This window comes from Trichechus manatus, unplaced genomic scaffold, assembly GCF_000243295.1.
Source record: "Trichechus manatus latirostris isolate Lorelei unplaced genomic scaffold, TriManLat1.0 scaffold00078, whole genome shotgun sequence".
NCBI classification, from domain to species: Eukaryota; Metazoa; Chordata; class Mammalia; order Sirenia; family Trichechidae; genus Trichechus; species Trichechus manatus.
The window spans coordinates 11,602,861-11,626,693 of NW_004444014.1; the positions used below are offsets into that span (position 1 = coordinate 11,602,861).

Genomic DNA, 23,833 nt, shown 5'->3' on the forward strand with positions numbered 1-23,833 from the left:
GTTCAACTTGCAAAAATACTCCATTGCCCTATTTCCAGAGAAGACATCTGCTTCCTCCCCTTTCTACTCAAGATGAGTCCCCCATGCCTTCATCATTAAGGTTTCTTTCCTTCCATTCTCCCCTAAACCTCTTGCAATCTGTCTCATCCTCAACTTTCTACTGAGAATACTCTCTCAACGTTGCCCAATGACCTGCTAAATGCCATAGTCAATGGTAGCTTAGGTGATTTTATAATATGCTTTTCTGTATTTTTCAAATTTTCTACAAACAGCATATAAAGTCAGGAAAAAGAAAGTAGTTTTTTGTGTTTTAAAAACTAGTCATTTGGTGCCCACAGTCAAGTCCCTGATGCTGGTGCCAGGCAGACACTTTAGAATACCTCCCCACTGGCAGGCTGCTGATCACTTAGAGTATACGCAACCATATCTTAATCAACTCAGCATTCAAACCCTGTCTCAAATATGATTCTTTGCTATCTTCACCAATAAAAAACAGATTTTTCTCAACAGTGAGGATGTAGGTTTGGCTGCTTCTCTCACCAAGTGCTTACCTTTTCTGTAGTTTCATAATCCATTTTGAATGCCCAGAGGTGGAGCCGAGCTGAGAGCTCGCTGATGGAGGACAGCATGAGGAGGAACTGCTCGGCACTCCCCAGGGGTACTTCAGGGTTGGCCAGCTGAGCTTCCTGGATCTTCTGCTTCTCCTCTTCAGTGGGAATCATGGTTAGAATTTTCTGGAAAAATGGGATAATGTAGTCTATTTTCTCTTAGTGATGGACTCTACCTCACCCTTTCCATGTTTTCAAGTTCAGATTGTAATTTTCCAGACGCGTAGTTCAGATATTCTGTTGTTAGTGTTTTTATCACATATGGATATTATATTGTTACAGACAAAATACACTTTAGAGAAGGAAAACCCTAGGTAGCATCTAATCTTGCATTCCCCTGGTCTAAAATTCTCTTTTCTTTCTCTCTTTTAACCTTCTCCTGTTTCACAAAGAACTTAAGCACTTGCCCAAGGTTTTCTGGGTCTTGTACATGAAAGACATCCTAGGCAAGAAAGAGGAATTGTATGTGGAAGAAAGATGAAAGAATGAGATAGCAGATTGGGGAACCCGGAGAAGGAAATAAAGAATGGTAAGAATATATGTTTCTAGCACTTCTCATGGATTCATTCAAGAGCATACAGAAATGAATTCTTTTCATAGCACTCAGGTTAACCTTTGTATGGGGATATGTGGCAATTTTGTTTTAACTGTATTTCAAAATTTATTTAGAAATGAAAATACTTTAAATGCTATCAAACCCAAGCCCGATTGAGGAAAAAATGATGATAGTATTTATAAAGAGCAATACCTACCTACTGACTGAAAAATATACTTTTTACTTTTATTTGATTCTGGTAAAGATCAATTGTGGAAGGCAGAGGAGGCAAAAAGACGTCAGAATGATTATGATTCTTACAGGTTCTAATTCATTAGTGACTACATTTTAAAGGAAGGTAAAAATTCCCATCGTGTGACACTTCATAAGCAGCAATATTTATGGTAAAATGTTTTTATTTTCTCTAATTTCTCCTTCTCTACCATTAGAGCAAGGGGCCCTTGTGGCGCAATGGTTTAGCGCTCAGCTGCTAACTGAAACGTTGGCAGTTCGAATCCACCCAGCAGCTATGCAAGAAAAGACCTGGCAACCTGCTCTTGTAGAGACTACAGCCTAGAAAACCTTACAGGGCAGTTCTACTCTGTCACAGGGTTGCAAAATGACTTGACAGCACCTAACAACAACAACAACCATCAAAGCATAAAAATACACTTTGTACCATAATTTTTGTAATTAATGTTAATTCACTAATTCTAAGTGGCTTTGGTTACTGCTCTACAATGGCAAGCATCTGGATAAAGAGTGGGAGAGAGTTCTGGTTCTGGGTGAGATGGAGTCAGCACACTCCACCCTGTCTCTCCCACTGAACGCAGTCTCAGCCTGCTTGCACGCAGTAGCTATTTAAGGACTCTGAAAAGCAAATAGTGGCAGGTGGATTGGGTAAGAAGTCTGGAATTGGAAGTACCAGCAAACTGGCTATTCCCGAGTCTGGGAATTTTCCCTCTGCTATTCCCCAGGCTGGGCTCAAGGCAGCCCACAAGCTGGAAGAGGACATCAGGCCCAGAGAGCGGGGGCTCCAAAGGATCTAGTGATGACTCTAGGAGTGGGAAAGAGAGTAGCATTAGCAGCAGGGGCTGGCAGGCACCTAAATCTCTGAGGGAGGGGAACCTTCCTCTTTACTTGGAGGACCTGTGGTCTCAAGAAGATGGGGTAAACCCCCATTGTTTTTCTCTCTGTTCTCCTCTGGCATAGCACCAGACATAGGCACAGTCACAGAAAGTACATGGCGAAGTGGGGTAACTAATGTCCCAGCTTTTTACTGAAGGGCCAAAAAGGGAAGATCCCAGGTAACCAGAAAGTACTGGGGAGGTCACGGAGAAGGAACAGCTTTAAAAGCAAATACATAAAGTCGTTTAAGAACTTCTGGGCTCACTCCTGAGCTGCTCATGTGTGACTCTGACCTCACAGGACTGAACTAGTGGATAGTTACTGCTCACTTTGAAAATGGAATTGACGCTGGAACCACAGCCTACAGAAGGCAGGTCAGAGCCTGTGGCCTGAACCCAAACAGGCAAGGGAACATTTCCCTACTATTATTATGAGGCCAGAATTGCCCTGATACAAAAACTAGACAAAGATAATACAGGAAAACTACAGACCAATATCTGTAATAAAGCTGAATTTAAAAATATCAACATCTTAATATATATTAAGATATATAAAATATTGCTAGATTTTGTACAGTAGTATATGAAAGAATAATAAACACCACCAAATGGGATTTATCCTGGGAATGCAATGTTGGTTCAAGATATAAACATCAATCAATGTAACCCACAAGATTAACAACCTAAACAAGAAAAACCACATAATCATTTCAATTGGTGCAGAAAAAACATTTGACAAAATTCAATATCCATTCATGATAAAAACTTTCAACAACCCAGCACTAAGAGGAGATAGATGACATTTTTAAACAAACCTACACTGAATACTAACTGCTTTCCTTCTAAGATTAAGAATAAGGCAAGGACATCCACTGTCACCACTCCTATTGAACGTTATACTGGAAATCCTAACCAGGCATATAAAAGAAATAAGACACACAGTTTGAAAAGGAAAATATAAAACTGTCCCTATTCATATATGACATGACTGTCATATACGTAGAAAATTATAAGAAATCTACAAGAGTTAACAGGTAGTTTATCAGAAGCCAGTGATGGAAAACTGCATTGAAGACCTGTATCCTGTGCTGTGGTCAGAGTGAGCAGAAGGTGAGTCCCGAGACTCACCTTGAACTTTCTCCTCATTATGGCCCCAAATGCTGAGTTAATACAGGTGGAATTTCAGCATCAGGGGAGATATTTAGTGACAGTGCTCCTTGTTCCCCACTACCTGGCTCGTGCCCCTCAGGTTCATGCTCTTGAACCTACCTGTCCACACAGACGGTATCAAAAAATAACCAAAATAATTCAACACAGAGGTTGCTTCTTTAAAAACATGCATGATTTGAACTCAACTACTTTTCAAAATAACAACTAAAATTTGTATTTTATTTCAAATTGTTTTAAGCAAATTGTTTTTGCACGCACAAAAACAAACAAAAAATTTCAACAGTTTTTATCCTTCTTCAGAAGGCACTTTCCTGCATTGATTTTTGTTGCTTTGTTCCTTTGAGAAAGTAATCAACCACTCGTACTTTTGTTTTTCACATCTCTGACTAGTTTAAACCATTTGTTCACTGCTGAAGACTTATGAGGGTGCCATTTGCCAGTTTAGTTTATTTTTTTTACACATCACTGGCAATAGAAATAGCCAGAACGCAGTGGAACAACAGGTCAAAGCCACCACCTATAAGCTGATGGCCCTTTTGTCCAATAAGCATACAGAAGGATGAGTATGATGAGGCACGTTTAACCTGCTCACCTACCATGTCAATAAATTTATTGATGGTTTTATGATCATCATTTGGTTTCACAGGAAGAAAAACATCAAACAAGACCCATATGTAATAACCTCAATGTTTTTAGCTTTCTCCCAGGTAGTGTTCACTCCAGGATTGGTCTAAGCTTGTGTATCTGAAAGCTGTGTTTCAGAGAAAAATGCAGAAGTCTCCAAAAGCTACAGGGTTTGGCCATCTCAATCACTTGAAGATAAGGCCAAAATGAGCAATTATTTTGCTTTGTCAGTCTGGGCAGATTCTGGGCTAGTTTACAATCTAGCACAAGGATTTTGGTGACAATAGCAAACAGTTGAAGTACTTACACCTGGGCCTGGTTTGTCCACAACTTGCACATTCCCATGAGAAAATAGCTTTCCATTCATGTTATAATGATTCATAATTATTTTCATGCAGAGACTTTTTTTGTAATTTCTGGAAGTCTCTTGATATTCTTTTCTCTCATGCTCCTGACTACTCAGTGAGGCACATGGGGAAGGATGTATTTCATCAAACTTACAGATGAAGTGACTTGCCTAAGGCCATGATAAGTCAACCAAAGCAGAGCTGGAGAACAACCTAGGGGCTTCTCCTAGTTTCCTAGCACCAGCTCCACAGTTCCTGGGGATCCAACCAGAAATGCAAAAATAACAGTGTGGTAAAGCCACCCAATCGTTGGGATATTCTGATTCCCTGGTGCTGCTGAGCTGACCATGACTCCCATGCCCGGCTCAGGCACCTACAGATGGGGGCTGCACAGCACAACCTGACTGAAAAGATGCTGTGGTTTTGTACACGTGGCCAAACAGAACCTCTGTTTCTGGGATGCTGACAGGCCTGGCAAACTGAGCCAAATTAAGTGTAATTTGGGATCATTCAGTTGTGCTACCTTCTGAGAAGACGCTGACTCTATAAAAATTAGAAAGGAAGAAAGAAAAGGAAAATTCTCCATGCTTTCATTTGTGATAACTTGATAACATTTCACTTGGGAAGATATCACTGATGCTACTTAGAAGATGGTCCCAAAGTAATTTTCCGAAGTTTAATACTCTTATGAAAACAGACTTCCTTAATGAAGTTAACTTACTCTCTCTGGTTTTCATCACAAACCGGAATACGCATCACTGGGTTGCTGAGCAAATCCACAGGATGTCATTTAGTGCATCCTAATTACATTTAGGTACACCAAGCCTTCAAATGGCCCCATTAGGCGCCTGCATCCAAGAAGCAGACTGTTTGGCAAAAAGCCCTTTGGGCACAAGCTGGAAATTTTATTAGCAAAGATCTGTAAGTACACAACTGTCATCTCTTTTTGATCCTGATTTAACTCTTGAACAGGAGTCTAGAGAATAAGATCTGGGTAACTGAACTCATGGGGCAGTCAGTGGTGGTTCAGTGGTAGAATTCTTGCTTTCCATGTGGGAGATCTAGGTTCAATTTCTACCCAATGCACCTCATGTGTGGCCACCACCCATCTGTCACTGGAGGCTTGCGTGTTGCTATGATGTTGAACTAGTTTCAGTAGAGCTTCCAGACTAAGACAAATTAGGAAGAAAGGCTTGGTGATCTACTTCCAAAAATCAGCCAATGAATACCCTACCCTTGGATCACATGGTCTGATCTGCAACTGATCTTGAGGATGGCACAGGACGTGGCAGTGTTTCATTCCATTGTGCGTGGGGTCACTATGAGTTGGGGGCCAGCTTGATGGTAGCTAACAACAACAACAACTGACCTCAGGAGCACAGGGGTCTGGACCATCTACACCCCTCAAACAGCCCTGAGATCAATGACTGGAGACAGCAGGTGATGGCAGATAGTGCCCTAGATCCCCATTTTCCAAGAGGGCTGGCTTCCACTGGAGTCTCCTCAGCCATGACAGGAACTGAGGTATACACAGTCTCTGGGATCCACCCAGGGCAGCCTTTACATCAGTGGTTCTCAACCAGGGTGATTTTGCCCACAGGGGACATTTGACAGTATCTGGAGATGTTTTTCATTCTCGCAACCTGGAGGCGTGCTTCTGCATCTAGTGGCCAGGGCTGCTCCTAAACATGCTACAATGCACAGGATAGCCCCTCACAACAAAAAATTGTCCAGCCTAAATGTCAATAATGCTGAGTTTGAGAAATGCTGCTTTAAATGACAATTGTTACACAAAAATGATGTAACTTCATGTGTTGTTGTGAGTAAATATGAATCTATTGAGGACTCACGACACAATAAAACCTCAGTAAGGGTTTATCGGAGTCCCTGGGTGGTGCAAACCGTTGAAGCACTTGGCTCCTAACTCAAAAGTTGGAGGTTCAAGTCCACCCAGAGATGCCTTGGAAGAAAGGCTTGGCAATCTATTTCTAAAATATCAGCCACTAAAAACCTGTGGAGCACAGTTTTACTCTGACACACTTGGAGTTGTCATGAGTCAGAGTCAATTCAAGACACACTTGGAGTTGTCATGAGTCAGAGTCAACTCGATGGTGACTGTTTCGTTTAAGGGTTTACAGCGTTTTCTGTGGCCGTGTCTTTTCACTTCAAATTGTTCCATCTATCAGCTACTCCCAGGGAGAAGCCCAGAGGCAGCACTGTGAAGTGGACTGCCTCGCCTCTTGCAGCTTCTCCCTCCCCTTCCAGATTCCCTCTTATTCTTTTTGGCACATAAACTTAGGCCTGGAGTGCCCCTCCAGGGCCAGCCATTCCCAAGGCCCACGGCCTGGATTCTAGACTCCAGAGCTCATATTCCAGCTCAGCCTCTCACTGGCTTGTGACCTCAGACACAGACTAACGCTGGGACTCACCTGTGAGAAGAGGAACATAATGGTATCTCCCTCACAAGGTTTTGACAAGAATCTGTCTAAAGTACCTACCTGGTACCTGGCCCCCGATAAAAACACTGAAAGTCAGGTGTAGGGCTGTGTTGTGACTCCGTCCTCACTACTGTTAGTACTGCTATGCTTATTCCCTCCTGGATCAAACGGGTGTTAACCAGGAACCCAGCCAGAGAAGGAAAAATAATAATTTGATTCATTCCAAAATGTAAGTACTGTATTGAAATGTTCCCACCCAGGGAGGGCTCCATTTCAGGAAAGAACAAAGGCAAACCCAGAGGAATCCATCTCTCCTGATGGACTTTCAAGTTCTCATGACAAAGGGAAATATGAGGGGAAAGCGTCATTTTTTCCTTCAATCGGGCTGGCTCTGACTGCATTGGAAACCTCTCTGTATGAATCTGAAGCTTTTGTGATCTCCAAGAGACCCTGTTGGGTAAATGGGATGGCCTGGATATGTGTGGGGCCTCAGCAGGTTGTTTTTCATAGCTGAGACACTTTGCACTTGGTCTGCCCAGGTCAGCAGCCCCACGTGCCCAATGGCAGTCACTACCCTTCTCCTTCCCTGCATCTCTGCAGGGGTCTCAGAGCGGGGCTGCTCACACTACAGCCTGGCCTGTCCCTTCCTGATATCAGGCAGCTGCCTCACTGTCCCTCTCTCTCTGTCTCAGCCTGCTGACACCTTGCTGACCTCTTCGGGCCCTCTGCCTCAGTTTGCCATGTGCCCTTACTCCCTGACTGCCCACCTGGGTATGTTTACCTGCCTGGCTGCCTGGGCCAAGTCCAGGGCTCAAGGTCAATTCCCTCTCCAGCCAGGAGGGAAATATACTTCCTTTCTTGTAACTGCTCTTGGAGCAGGTGTGCGCATGCGTGTGTGTGTGTGTGTGTGTGTGTGTGTGTGTACGTACACACATGCATATATACATGCAGAGCTGCTTGAGCCTCTAGGAAAACAGTTCTTCCTGTGGAGGCCTCATCTTTCCAAAGCACAAAGGCACACTAGCCAGGTGGGTTCAGACCCAGCCTCGCATCATGTGGACTTCAAATGCCGCCCCCACCCACCCACCCACAAACACACTCAGAGCCGTGGGTGAGTCTGCACCAGAGGCTGCGGCCCTTCCTCACTTCCTTACTGCTGACTTTCTGTCAAGGGCTCATTCCTCCTCTCTGCAGTCAGGCTTCTTTGGCTTCCTCCACCCTTGAGTCTTTCAGGTAAGACTGTGTCTGAATGTATACAGGGGCTTTAAAGGGGTCCAGGGCTCCTTGCCAATAGGAGGATGGGTGGGTATTACCCAATGCCACAAAGCAGTGTTCCCAGACACCTGCTCTGGTCTGGCAGGTCCCCCGGAATATACTGCCTTCCTGTAGGAATTTGTAGGCTGGGCCACTGGCTCCACGCATTCCCCATTATCAGACTGTGGGATTTAACCTGCTATCAACTGGCATCAGCCCATGGTAAAAGGAGAGTATGGTCTGGTGGAAGGAACACTGAACCTTGGCAGAACAGGTGAGCTGTGTGGCTCCAGCTGCACCACTGACCAGCTGTGTGGTGCAAACAAGTCACCCAGCCTCTCTCCACTCCTGACATTAGGATCAACAAATACTAAAGACTCGGCTAGCTCGGCTTCTCCAGCTTTTCTCTACAAACCCCAGTGAGTACCACCAGAGAAACAAAGTCATTTACCTGGATGTGAAGGTGTACTGAAAGCTCACTTAAAATATCATACACTGCAGAAAAACGAAAACTGTTGGCCCTCATTTGTTAAACATATTTGGTTTGAAACGGTGTGTAAGAAGACGGTACCAGCCTCCTGAGGAAAGTATTATATTCTTCTTCCATTTTAGAGGTAGGCAGAATGTGGTCAGAGGAAGGCCACCACATGAACCAGAGAGTAAGGGTCTCTGAACTTCATAGGCCAAGTGGGGGTTTCCCCCCAATAAGTTAAAAAACTGTTGAGAACTATTAATATTATTCAGAGTCTGGCTGAGGATAGAAAAATGGCAAGCCACCCCGTGGAGAAAGACATACTGGACAGAGGAATGCTTTATATATGCAACATATTACTGAACACAAGTTGTGCTCCATAGAGCTTCTCTTACCTCAATTCCTTCTTTGTTTAAGGCATATTCATCAAAATTCAAAATGGCTATCTTAATCGTTCTTGGAGGGGGCAGGACCGTCAGACCGATATTTATCGCATTGCTCCTCTTGGAATCCAGCACGATGATCTCCTGCCTTTTTCCATCTGCAGCGGTTTTCTTGTGATAAAATAAGGAGAATCCAATATTAACGCATCATCTTTGGTCCTTTCTGTGTTTCATTATTAAAAGCCTAAGCTCTTTTAACTCACTACTCATTTAGAGATGAAAACAAATGGCTCAGATTCAGCCCAGGGAACGACTGGCTACTGCTCAGCACAGAAGAAAGAGATCAGGGATTGCTCTGAGCAGCTGCCAAGGTTGGGTCAGCAATGGAACTTCGCAAGTCAGACACATTACAAAATAAAATTGATTTTCCTTCAATTGGGAAAAATGTGATATTTTGCAAGGGCAAGAAAAAAAAAAAAAACACCTTTTTTTTCCATAGAAGCAGTGGAAACAAAACTCAAACCTTTCAGAGTTCCCTTGCAGTGGACTACGAGGTGTTGGAATGTATCTTGGTTGGCCTTAGTGCAAATGGGCCTGTGCTCAGAGATGGCCAATGCACACACCGAGAAGACAGGACCGACGGGGAGGCAGGCGTCTTTGGGGACAGCTGCACTGGCCTGTCAGCCCCTTCAGGTCCCTGGCCACATCACCTTAGATGCTTCCTCTCACCATTCAAACATTCTGTGTCCCTAATAGCAGCGTGCCTCCACCTGTCCTCCCACACTTGGCTATCTGCACAGCTGCTCACTGGTTGGGAGAAGAGGAGCTGTCTGAGGTTATGAAGGCCAACAAAGAACATGCGCTGGTGGAAAGGGACAAGGAAACAGCAGGCAGACAGGCCGGGGAGGGAGGGAGGGCAGGGACAAGAGGCGTCTTGGCGTCCTCACAGAGCCCTTGTGTGTACGGCTTCTCTGCCAGCCTGGGTGCACCCCAGACCCTTGCTCATGTCTGCAGCCCTGGCAGTCAGCCCAGGGCTAGCGCATGGCTGCAACTCAAGAAATGCGTGATGTTCTGAGCCAAGGCTCCTCCCTGCCCAGAGCTGTGACCACAGCCCTCCACCTTTCCCCTTCAGCTCTGGGCGCTAAGGGCCAGTGAAGGGGTGGTAGGAAGAGGCCTGGCTCAGCGAGCTCCCTGTGTGGGCTCAGGTTTCTTCTGAGGCATGTCCATTTGGTTCATGTGACAAGCTCCTAGGCCTGGGCCTGGTCTCGGGTGACAAAGATGAATAAGGCGCAGCAGCTCTCCTAAGGGAACAGACACGCGGAGAGCATAGTGATAGCTAGGCTCACTGTGTGCAGGGGCTCAGCGGTGGGGTAACTCATCTGGTGATGGTAGGGGTCAGGGTTCTGACACTTGAACTGGGTCCTAAAGAAACATTTAGGATCTATCTGGGGTGGGGGAGGGAAGATAAGGAGGTAAGAAGCTGCTCTTTCTAGGTTGATGAGAGCCACCAGGGAAGAGGAGAGTGTTGGCTGGGGCTGTATGGGGGAGCGGTTATGTGAGCTGGCTGAGGGGTTTGGACCCAGCAGCTGACTGCCGCTCACCATCCGGTCTCCAGTGCTGAGGGTCATTCTCTCCTCCAATGTGAGAACTTGGCAGGCCTGGGAGGAGCTGAGCTGTCTGGAGAAGCCAGCCTATGAAGCACTATGCTGCCCTCAGACTCATGGGTAAGAAGTGGGAAGCTGGAAAGGAGAAACGGGCTTTGGCCTTCAGCACTATCTCACAGAGTCCCTTAATTCCCAGTGGGCCCTTCCAACTCAATTGCTAAAATTCTACTGTAGATCCTTAAATACGCATTTTGGAATAAATAGAAATTTTTTGATGAAGAAAATAATGGAAAACTTCCCAGCTGTTTTGGGGACTGGTGGTCAGGAGCGGCAAGTCTGGTGTGTTTTAGTTATCAGCTTTGAACAGAAGGCCCCAGGGACACATGGCTGGATGCTTCTCCACTCTGCAGGGCAAGCTTGTTCTCTACATATTTAATGAAATAAGCTTAGTCAGTAGCTCTGGAAAATTCTCCATTTACCTTTTAAATCTAATTAAAAATATTTTGTGTATGGGATGCTAACAACAAACAAGAAAAGGTCTGACAAAATGCCAAATACAGGCAAGGAAGAAGGACACCACGACTTGCAATGCCAACATTGGGGTGCTGGGGTGCCCGCTTCTTTCGGCACTACAGGGCACCTATCCAGCACCCATCCCCTCCTCCCTGTTCACCAACAGAACCCTGATTTTGTTTAGGCTGCCAACGTGTCCAGTTATAATCAATCACCTCCCTGGGCGCTTTGCAGCTACAGCTGGCCATGTGAATTAGTTCTGGCTTTTGTTACCCTGGTTAAAAAAGAACAAACTAGTGGGCCACGCCTTTTGCCCTTCCCCTGTCTGCCTGCCTAGAATGTGGTCATGAGGTCTGGAGGGCCCGAAGCTGACATCTCATAAGCATGAGGAATAAAGCCCCATAAGGGGGGCAGAGTGCAAAGACAGAAGGAGCTGGGGACCTAGCACTGCAAGAGCAACTGCCCACAGCCAGGATCTAGCACGGGAAGTATTTACCAGAGGCATGGATTCCCTGGGAATCCTTTGTCCTTGGCCCTTCATCCATACAGTCTCCTTCACTCTAGGAGCCACGGAAGATGCCTGGGCAGGCCCAGCTAGCTCAGCTGGAGCCTTTGGGAAAATAAGAAGTCGATGCCCCTTCGGGGGAGACAGCCTTGTAGAAAAAAGCTTGGAGAAAAGCACCACTCAGATTTCAGACTCGGTCCATATGCAGTGACTGTTCCTGGGTAGGAAGTCTTAATATTGTAAGCATGTTCATTGCCTTTCATCTAATATACACTTTTAAAATAATCTTATTAAAATTCCAGCAAATTTTTGGAATTAGAAAAAAAGTATTCTAAAGTTAATATAAAAGAATGTATGTGTAAAAATAAAGCAGGCGTATTCTAAAAAACAGAGTTATATGTAACATCTACCCAATCAGCTATAAAAACTTACTATAAAGCTGATGTAATTAAAATGTGTAGCACTGGCACCAGAACAGCTAGAATGACAGGGCAGAACAGAATGACAGAACAGAAGAAATTCCGGCCCAAGCCTTCCAGCAGGAAGATCGGTGACCTAGAACCCAGCATGAAAGACCGATTTCTAATACAGAACAACAAAAAAAGGAACTTTAAGTCCGATATAGGATATAAAATCAGAAGAGGCTTCTGACCTAAAATAAAATGGCTGAACTAATGCTAAAAGCTCAGTGTGTAACCTTTCACACAGATTCAAACTCTGTAGCTTAGGAACCAACCCTATTATTAAGGCTTTGCGGTTAGGATAAGACTGTGAATCAGTAACCAAACCTTATCGAAAACTCTGTGTGTTAAATCTCTCCAAGGAATCTTACGCTCTGGGCAAGGTAATATTTAGCAACCTGTTCCACACAGTAGCCATCATGCCATTATCACGCCATTATTTGTGACTGGTCATGAGACCCTCTCCTCGAACACACATCTTGAAATTAATGTCTTTTAGCCAATCAATGTATGTTATTGGTTATTAATATAACTGATAATGTTAAAGGTCACCCTTTGCCTTGTCCCACCTTTGACTGTCCTCAATCACTGTAAACCAATCAGAATATTACATTTGTAGTTCCTCATACTGCAGTGTAACTATGGTTGATTTGTACCCCTCCCTTTGGAATCTGTGAGCTTCAGACCCTGAGGTTTTCACGATCCTCTCATTTGAATGATATATTGGCTTTAATAAATCTCTTTGATTTTACTTTGAGTTAGACAGTCTTTTCCCTACAACAAGTCAAACAAACAAATATGGAGGGTTAGCATCATGACAGGATGGACTGACTGTCATTTCCCTTCTTAGGGGAAAACTGGGAGAAAGCAGGGGCATAGGCTTGTGTGGGAATAGCCAGGAGTCAGCACAGCAGGAGTATACACACCTGAGGAGACTCCCCTCCCCACCCCTTGTTGACTGCGTCCATCTCCATCAGGTAACACCCCCTCTCAATGGAGTCTTTGCGATTGCCCAAGACACCAAACCCTGAGCAGAGGCAGAAGAGCCTGAGAAACAAGCTCAGTTCTCCAAGAAGGTCTTTTCTGATTGGCTGTGTGTTTTCATGTATTTATTGCCTCTCTTTAATATGGAAACCCTGGTGGCATAGTGGTTAAGAGCTATGGCTGCTAATCAAAAAGTTGGCAGTTTGAATCTACCAGGCGCTCCTTGGAAACCCTAAGGGCAGTTTTATTCTGTCCTATAGGGTTGCTATGAATCAGAATCAACTCAACGGGAATGGGTTTGGTTGTTTTTTTTTTTTTTTTGTTTGTTTGTTTCTTCAATATATCCTGTTGCCTTAAACAGTGATTTCCTGAGGGCCTGCTATGTGCCTAGCCCTCATGTGGGAACATTACCTGGGGAGGAACAAAAAATGCATACCTGTGAGGGGCCAGGATGAACTCTGACACTGATGGTCAGTTCTGGGACAAGAGGAAATAAGGGTTTCTGTCTCAATTCTTTAATAAAAGTTCAATCAGCCAAACCTCTGCCCTCTTCCTCAGCAAGTTTCAAGAAATGTCAGAAAAGCAGGATTTGGGAAGGAGGCTCCTGTGGGACCAGACTCCAGGCACAGGGAACTAGACTAGGGCTAGGCTGGATGTGAAAACAGGAACCACTATCTCTGGGATGAGCCAGCAAAAGGATTGAAGCGATGCCGTGTTGGGGAAATGGCTGTGGAGCTGTCTCTGAATGTGTTACTTTCCCTAATATGTCCAGAAGTATTCGAGGGAAAAGAGGAACTTGCTTCTTTAAGGGAGGAGGAGGGGTTGTAGAAGAAGCCAGGCTCTGTTTTGCTTGCGGAAAGCCTATTTAAGTGGAACTCTTGAGCAGAACCAGGCAGCAACACACAGCGTGTAGCACAGCACCTCCTTCAAAGCCCCAACTCTGACGGAGCCTCACACATGCCAATAGGAACCCTTCCCCAACAGGAGAAATATGGTCTCTGGAGAAATGCTTCAGCCGAGGATGCCATGTAGGGTTTTGCTTGTTATTTTTGTTTTTGACTTGGCCCAGAACACTGTAGGGAGGGGGCTGGGGGTGTGTAGACAGCCAAGATGGGTGAGAGAGAGATTATTCTCTGTAGAAAGAGACACTGCTGAGGTCAGCACAGAAGTCTTAAAGAGAAAGAGCAGAAATCAAGGCCATTCTATCCCTTTTCCTCAAGCTGTCATGAGGGTCCAGTTTCCAGGAAGACAGAAGTGATCCCTTCTAAGTGGAAGTCTCAAACAGACGTCACCCAAGGCCAAAAGAGTGACAGGATTTCTGGGAAGCACAACTGGAGGTAGCAGATTTAAGCAGTGATTTGTAACTTCCAAGGCCTAGGAGAAGGGCTGTGACTTCTCTCTGCAGCTCAGATTCATTTGGTGGTCAGCTACCTAGGTTGGGGTCCCCTTTCTAGAAGCAGCCGACCCCAAGAGGTTGAGCCCTGCATATTCAACCATAGTACGGGGCAGAAAGTCACATGTGATAATAAGAATATTCTCTAGACCAGCTAAGCCAGGTGTTAAGATTCAGCTGGAAATGAGTGAGTGCACAGACTTAAGTCCCTCCAGACGCAATTGTGCTGTGACACCAATCCTTGATGCAGAGATGAGGACTAACTAACTGTCTCATGGGAGAATACACACTAGTCAGGTTTTTGGATAGAATACCACCTCCAAGAACAAGTGTTTTAGAATCTGCAAGTAAAGAAAAGCAACATACATGATTCTGAATGGTTATCAAGGGTGGGTGGGTGACTGCCCAGCATAAGAGGGACCATATCTGATTACATTCAGCATCATGGGGAAAGGAAAAGACCATAACTTCCCTGGGGCATAGCCATTCAGTTTTGGAAAAGAGAGGGGCGGGGATTCAGCAGTTAGGGAAAGGTGGAAAGGGAAAATTTGAATGGTCAATTGCAATCATTACGCTCAGAGACTAATTTAAATCTCACATCGGAATCCCACGAAAGTTGCATGGCAAAGGTTAAGAAAATTAATAGCATAAAATGATAGCGTTGTTAGCACATCTACATGGCTGTGTGCAGCACACAAGCACATTCAGCCCCATCTCTCTGGATCCAGTCAACAACCCTGGGAAGTCAGGCACATGGAACCAGGCCTGGTTTCTTATTTTTTCCCTCATAGAGGGAAACAGTATCAGTTAATTGACTTTCTCAGGATCACATGGTTAATGGCAGAGCCAGACCAAATGAAATTTGAAATGGCTAATAGCAAAACACAAAGGTCACCTGCAGGAGGGGGAGTCTCTTTTCAAATGGCATGGTTGCCCAAAGGAGGAAGTGTATACAGCATGAACTGGAAGGCAGCCAGGACAAAATGGAATCCAGGTAGCACAGAGACAACAGCCCTGAAAGGCAAGTGAACATTTCCAAAGCAGCAAGTCATCAAGGTGGGTCAGCCGGGGTCTCAACTCATTCATTGCTGTGTGACCTTGGCAAGTCACTGAACCTCTCTGTGCCTCAGTTTCCTATCTGGCACCTACCCCACAGGGTTTATTAAGAGGATTAAATGAGATAACAGATGTAAAATACAGAAAACAATGCCTGCCCCATGGTAAGCACTATAGAAGTGTTTTCTAGGACTGTTAGACAAGTATTATTGGTAAAGTGCTTAGAACAATGCCTGGTCTATACACAGAAAGTGCTTTCTAAGAATTAGCTATTAGCTATTTTCACCACCAAGCACTCTTTTTTATCATTTTTATTCTACTGACACCGTATTTTTAAAATATGTGGTCTACCAATGTGTATTTTTGTAACTACTGCATTCATCACATCTATTGATCAAACCCCCCCCCCAAAAAAAACCCAAACCCGTTACCGTCGAGTCGATTCAAACTCATAGCGATCCTATAGGACAGAGTAGAACTGCCCCACAGAGTTTCCAAGAAGCACCCGCTGGATTTGAACTGCCAACCAACAGACCTTTACTGGATAGCAGCCATAGCTCTTAACTACACCACCAGGATTTGCATTGATCAAAGACCTACACAAATAAGAACATCAGATCAGTTATGCATCACCACCTGCAGAGTGATAGATCCAGGTGAAAGAGAGAAGACTTGCTGAGATTGATTTGGCCTGCAGCACTCTCCCTCAGGGATATGTATGATTTACATGCGGCTTTGTAAACGACTGAAAATAGCTCATGGATGCTCATTAGAATCTTTGCAGACCCCCAGGCACATGGAAACTCAGGATGGGAAATAGATCTAGAAAACCAGCATCCCCTGAACATGGTGTTGAAGATCTCCTTGCAAAGGAGATGGTTGAAAATGTCTTGGTTTCTGCACTTGAGAATAGCATGGTGATTTCCACATGCCGAATTCCCTTCTGAGGCGAGCAGGCTGGACTTCAGGCTTAATCAAAAGAGGTTCTGAAGAAAAACTGGGAAATTCTGCTTCTCTGCCAGGAGATAGGGCCACCTCTGTGACTGATGGCAGGAGGGCAAACATTCAGTCACCACCACTAACAGGAGAAACTCAACTTATATAAGAAGAAACAGATCTGATCATCTACTGACATTTTCTGAAGAACAACCAGAAAATGTTATTTATACCAGTGTTTCATAACTTTGGATGCACAAGAGAATCCCCAGTGACACTTTTAAACAACAGTGATCCCTCCTGTGCTTACCTTGCTTACCAGATCATCTGTAGTGAACAATTTCACATTTTTTCACCATATCACAGATTCTGCTTCTAGGTATGGCTGTTATCTGTCTCTCTCGCAATCCCACAGCACCTTTCTACAGAATCAAAGCCTCTTTTCAAATTTACAATCCCTGACAGGGCGGATGACCCAGTAAGCAAGGTAAGCACAGGCTTACTTGTACTTACTTACTAATCCACAGTGAAATTGTTGAATAATCTGCCCCTGTTCCTGGGTCTGTCCTCAGAGATTCTGATTTACTTGGTCTGGCGCAGATCGCAGGCAGCAGTAACGTTCTAAAGATCTCTTGTTCAATCAGAGTCATTGATTTACACTTTCAAAATGACTAAAGGCGTTCAAAAGAGGATTGTTAGGTGAGAACAAAGTTGTTATGTCAAGAAGAGGAATACATTTTAAAATAGGAAACAAAAGGCAAGAATAGAGAACATTTCTTATACAGGAAAAACAGTAACAGGTTTCCCTGATTCCAAAATGCAGCAAGGACTGGTCTTGCCATTTTTATGAAAGATGTGGAACAAAGCCCCCAAGGGTATAGATAAAGGAAGAAGTGTTTATGGGTGCTAAAATGAGCCCTGACATGCCCAACAAACACCAAGCTCATCCCAGGACTGGCAGCTAAGCTGTCAGTTACTGAGAAGTAGTCCTTCCATGCTCTGTGGTTAAAGGAGCTTGAGAGGGGCCTGGGGTTGAGAGGAGCTGAGTCTGAAGATGTAGCCACACATTCTGCTGCAGTTAACACCAGGCAATTGAATCGTGGTGTGGTTTATGGAAATAAAACAGAAGCCCTGGGCCATCAATCCATAGTCATGGTACCAGTGCCTGTGGCGCACCATTATCAGGGCCACAGAAGGTCCACTGGAGCTGTTGCAGGAAGGCAGAAACTTCCCGTGAGAGAAGAGTAGGGAATGAGAAGAATAAGGGAGGGGGCATGATCAGAGATTGTGGAGGCATGCAGTTTGCATGGGCGAATAGGGCTTCTTTTCCAAAGCTTCCACAGAGGACTACCCTGCTGAGTTTTTTGAGTAAATAAATGCTCTAAATGTTTACTAGAAATAAAGGTGCAACATTTAAAAAGTGGGTACTCAATGCATAGCACTTGTTACCCCATAAGATGCTGTGACTGAAAATAGAAACTGGACTAAGGACAGGCTTTATTAAGAGAACCCCACACATCCTGTATAACACCCCTATGTTTGAGGGCACTTCCATGCAAGGTGATCTCTTTCTCTCACAGGCTTCTCAGCATCTCTCTCAGAGACCCTGTGCCTGGCTCAGCACAACCCAAGTTCTAGAAATGGTAAATCATTCTTCCTCACTCCCTGCCAACCGCCAAAAAAGTGACGCCACAGGATATTTTCAAAACTGTCTGTTGAGAAAGTGACACTTGCAGTAATGCAATGATACAGATGCCACAAAGATGTGACAACTGTGGAATTTTCCTAAAGTCCTGTAGTAAGAGAAGATGGCAAGATACATGGGAAAGCATTAAGGCAAACAAACAGAACCCCTAAGTCTAACTAAAAGATGAAAAACCTTTAGTTAGAAATAGTTTTTGAAGAACTTGCCAGAAATGGTTTGCTTTTATTGTTAAATTTAGGGAAAAAAGGTATTAATTTCCCATCTTTGCCCTTTGAGCCTTCCATAGCAGAGGGTGACTATCAAACAGATTTCCAGTGTTGATTTAGCTTATCTAGTATGCTAACAAGGACATTTTGGAGAGGGAATGAGAAAGCTCTGAATAATTATGATAGGACCACAGACATACCCTAGAATTGTCCTGGGCACACTAGAATGGACCACCCCACTTAAGTGCCAAAGTTATGTTTGGAATTCCAAGGTAGAATTCAAGCTTTCTGAGGATGATGTTAAAGAAAATAACTTATTTCCTTATGTCCAGAACTTAAACATAGGGTAGGAAAAATTTTCTGTCTTTTCCTCAGGAGGATAAAGCAGAGCTTCCAATCGGTTCTTTCTGGTTAGAACCCCTGCTGAGAATTTGAATTTCTAACAAGCTCCCAAGTGATGCTAACGCTGCTGATTAGGGATCAATTCTGAGAACCACTAGTACAGCACTGGTTCTCAAAATTTATTATACATAAGTGTCATGGATTGAATTGTGTCCCCCCAAAATATGTGTTAACTTGGTTAGGCCATGATTACCAGTATTGTGTGGTTGTCCTCCAATTTGTGATTTTCCTATGTGTTATAAATCATAATCTCTGCCTGTAGTTAAAGAGGATTAGGGTGGGACATAACACCCTTGCTCAGGTCACATCCCTGATTCAATGTAAAGGGAGTTTCCCTGGGGTGTGGCCTGCACCACCTTTTATCTTACAAGAGATAAAAGGAAAGGGAAGTAGGCAGAGAGTTGGGGACCTCATAACACCAAGAAAGCAGTGCCGGGAGCAGAGCCTGTCCTTTGGACCCGGGGTCCCTGCGTGGAGAAGCTCCTAGTCCAGGGGAAGATTGATGACAACGACCTTCCTCCAGAGCCGATGGAGAGAAAAAGGCTTCCCCGGGAGCTGATGCCCTGAATTTGGACTTCTGGCCTACTAGACCGTGAGAAAATAAATTTCTCTTTGTTAAAGCCATCCACCTGTGGTATTTACGTTATAACAGCACTAGATGACTAAGACAATAAAAATCACCTGGGGATGTTGTTAAACTGTAGACTCTGATTCAGTATATCTGGGGTGGAAATGCAAATTCTCAGCAGGGGTTCGAACTGGACCGAACTGGTTCAAAGCCCTGGGATAAAGCAGGGGGAGCCAATTTGGAGCGGGTGGGAGTGGGGAATGCAGAGCTCCCTTGATGCCTCGTTTTTCACTTTAAATTAGTGGTTCAGTCTAGGTTGCACGTTATAATCACCTGGGGAGGTTTCTGACTCATAGTGACCCTATAGAACCGAGTAGAACTGCCCCATAGGGTTTCCAAGGAGTAGCTGGTGGATTCGAACTGTCAACGTTTTGGTTAGCAGCCAAATGCTTAACCACTGCAAATCGACTTGATAGCAGTGGGTTTTGGTTTTTTTTTTGGAGCTTTTAAAACAGCCCAAATTGGGCTCACCCCAAAACAATTAAATCATCATCTCCAATTTTTCTTAAAAAGTCACTGCTAATAGTTTGATGGATTTCAAAACTTCAGGGTAAATAAAGTTAAACAAATTTCTCCAAGTCCATTCTGGAGCCCCCTCCCCATAATAAACCTAAGGAACTCAAGAGAGTAAGACAGCACTGGGTCCCCAAAGGGGAAACCAAATCCCCTTATCCCTTCTGGTCTCCTTTCCCACTCCATGCCTGATTTGGTTTGGCTGTAACTCTTGCTGCTCCTGATTAGGCACAAGGGTTGGAAGGTCACTTTCCCTGGGCTCTTCATGATGATGTCAAGTCCATGGAGGTTTCTTCCCCATTCGCCCAGGTGCTTTCTGCCCTGACATCTCTCCCTGGGGTCACTTTAACTATCTCCACTGTGATTCACATCTTAGACCAGCAGTAGAGATACACCATGATGAAATTTAGCACAGCATTTCTGTCTTTCTCCACAAGACATAATAAAAGTCATCTTAGAAGATATATATTTCTCCTGCTGAAAGAGGAAAATGGATCCAGTTCCAGAAACTTTAGAAAGGAAACCCAAAAGCACATCTTTCTTCCCCTATCGTTTCCATTAAGTGATCACTCGGCCTTGGCTCTGGCCCATGAACCTGAGTTTTAGGGGTGGCTTTGATGGTCATAACCATGACCTCTAACTCTGGTCTAGTATGTTTCCTGATGGAAACTACAATTGATTCCCTTTGCTCTGCACTGCCCTGTGAAGTCTATTTCATTTTATTTTTGTGTTGCTCTATTGTGTTTAATGAAAAACTTTGTGTGAGCCAGAATTAGGAAGTGGCTGTTTACAGCTGTGTTCTACGAAAATCACAGTCAAGGATTAGAAACAGAAGTCAAATTGGTAATATCTGTATTGGTAACGTACGAAAAAGAGATTCACCTCTCAAATGTGATGTATTTTAATCCTAATTTGCAGTCTTACCTTTTGATGACATTGTATAAATTACCCCTGCTTGCATTCCCTGTCCCCCCAAACAAAGGTATGTGCTCCTGAGTCTTGCTGGAGAACATTCTGGAATCAGTTTGGTACACTTTTCAACATATTAAAACCACCCAGTTGCCGTTGAGTCGATTCCAACTCATAGTAACTCCATGTGTGTAAGAGTAGAACTGTGCTCCGTAGAGTTCTCAACTGCTGATTTTCTGCAAGTAGATCGGCAGGCCTTTCTTCCAAGGCACTTCTGGATGGACTTGAACCTCCAACGTTTTGGTTAGCAGCCAAGCATGTTAACCGTTTGCACCACCCAGGGACTCCTTTCAACATATTACTTTCCTCTTATGCTCCCACTTTAGAAAAACTAGGCAAACATTTGCCCATTAGTAGGCAATAAATATTTTAAAAGGCTACCACTTGCTTCAAAAGCAAGACTGGAACTTCAGGCTACTGAGAGAGACCTTTATCACCAACCAAACCAGTCACAGTGTGACCAGTAGAAGGAAGGAGGTAAGTAGATCACCCATTCTGATTCTTCTCAAGGAGACTATTTAATCTTGTCATTTCCTTTTAAAAAATGAAGTTAGAAGGATCTTCACTGCCAAACTTATTACTCCCTTTATTCATCCCCACGCTGAGCCAAGGTCTGGCCTTTCCCTAGCAACCTCCGAGGTGATAGGCAACCATGGGAAGCCTATATATAGGGCCAGCAGTCTAATGAGCATATGTGGGAGTTAGGAGGATGAAGGAGACTGGCCAGTTAGATCAGTGGGTTAAGTTAGCAGGTGGTATTACTGAGGTTAAATCTTGGGTAACTCCTGGCAGCCACTGGTAATTTACTGTCTTAATCCCAGCCAGTTTCCTTCCAAATACCAGGCCTGATCGTAAGGAGAATTGGAAGAAAGCATGCAGATGGCTGGAGAAGTCAGGACACAGAGTCACTGAGAGTCAGGGTCCAGCATCACTTTCCTAGGCATCATTTCCTATAGAGGACTAAAGCCATGTCTCCTTTCAACTGAACAACAGGACTGATTGGGCATGGTTTTCGTCATTGGATCCCAGCAGTTTGGATTTATAAACAGGGGAAAGCTGTAATTCTGACTTGAGGGGATTCTTGAGGCTGGAAACGATTCAGATTCATGTCCTCACTGAGACTGGGCAGAAACAGACACTGGAATAGGTGAATGCCAACCGGAGAAACACGGAACTTCCTTTTAGAACCCGGATTGTGTTTAAAAAGGAAGTCGACCAATTAAAGCTCCCCGAATTGGCCTTCTGGCATCACACAATGGCGACAGGCTCTAACTCTGCCCCTCAGCTCCTTGAATAAGGGCACTCTCATCCCAAAGATGCTGACTGGGAGGTCTGGGAGTCTAACTCAGGCAGCTTTACACGCACTCAAAGAGCTGATAAATTAAGCTACACAAGGAGCTAGAAATAATTCATGATAATAAGCTCTTGCATGTTTACTCTAAAATTATGCTTTACAAAGTGCTTTCTAATACTCTTGGTTCTTGAGAAGGGAGGATCCTCTTAAATCTGTTTTTAAATCTATAAAATACCCAGAGTCACAACATTTTTTAAAACCAGTTCTTTAAGATACGTTCTCGTGAGCACATAATGGCAACTCTATCAATACTCCTTATAAGTGAGGATGGCAAGACTTTGGCTTGCTTACTTTGGGCATGTCATCAAAAAAGACCAATCACTAGAAAAGAACGTCACGTTTGGTAGAAGGTCAGGGAAAACAAGAGAAATCCTCCATGAGGTGGACTGATACAATCGCCACAACAATGGACTCAACATACCAACGATCATGAAGATGGCATAGGACCGGGCAAGGTTTTCATTCTGTTATATACAAGGTCACCATGAGTCAGAGCCGACTTAATGGCAATTAACAACAACAACAACAAATCAATGCAGTAAATCATTGGAAATAAAATTTGTGATCTACTATCATGCAGTTTCTTGACCACCGTTCATCAGCCATGACTTTACCTTTGATGTCCCGTAATTTCATATATAGTGCTTCCCATTGATAAAACTGGATATGACATCTCTGTTAAAAATAACACCACAGCAACAATGCCTACAGCATTCTCAAACACTTACTAAAAATAAGAAGTCTAGATACATGTGTAATAGTTACAGAATACTAAATATATGACTATTTGGAAACATCTAGATAGTTGCAGTATGCTGACTCAGCCAAGGGATTATCGAATGACATGTCAGTTGGATTACTGCCTTTGTTAAAGCTTCGTGTGGTTGCAGCTAACATTCAAACTGCTAGCAACCATAATCAATGAAGATAAGATTAAATAAACACATCCACTGGATAACATCCACATGTTTTGTAAGTCAGCAACTCCACCTTCCCCTGGTTAACCTCAATACCAGTTGTTGGGCTAATGCTGACATTCCTTGGTTACTCTTTTTATCTTTTCCACAGTGTTATTTGGTTCTTTGAAAGCTACTTTGCTTAATATTGTTACTAAGCTGGTTTCCATATTAGCTAGCAAGAGTCCCTAAGGTCCCTGGGTGGCACAACTGGTTTGCATCAACTACTAGCCTAAATGTTGGCAGTTTGAACCCACCCAGTGGTGCCATGGAAGGAAGGCCTGGTAATCTGCTTTTGTAAAGAGTACAGCCAAGAAAACCACATAGAGCAGTTCTACTCTGTAACACATGGAGTTGCATGAGTCAGAATTGACTGGATGACAATTTGTTTTTTGTTGTTGTTGTTGTTTCCTTTAGTTTACAGCTGGCTTGTAGCACAAGGACACACTAAATTAAAGGTCCGATTCTTATAGTAATACACTTTTTACCAAGGGGCCCTGGTGGTGCAGTGGTTAAGCACTTGGATGCTAACTGAAAGTTTGGTGGTTTGAACTCACCTTGGCTCCATGGGAGAAAAGACCTGGTGATCTGCTCTGGTAAAAACTGCAGCCTAGGATACCCTATGGGGAAGTTCTACTCTGTCCTATAGGGTTGCTATAAGTAGGGATCGACTCAAAGGCACACAACACC

At 44.1% G+C, this 23,833-nt stretch overlaps 1 protein-coding gene across 3 annotated transcripts in view; it reads right to left on the reverse strand.

The window, feature by feature from the left end:
* Positions 1-23,833, reverse strand: part of FHOD3 (formin homology 2 domain containing 3) — a 537,856-nt gene that overhangs the window by 39,301 nt on the left and 474,722 nt on the right. For all 3 annotated transcript variants that reach the window (XM_004380906.3, XM_004380905.3, XM_012556799.2), the window contains 2 exons: positions 8,971-9,129; positions 552-734 (listed from right to left, as the gene is read on the reverse strand). In XM_004380906.3, the coding sequence (XP_004380963.1) occupies positions 552-734; positions 8,971-9,129 (342 nt within the window). The remainder of the gene's footprint in view (positions 1-551; positions 735-8,970; positions 9,130-23,833) is intronic.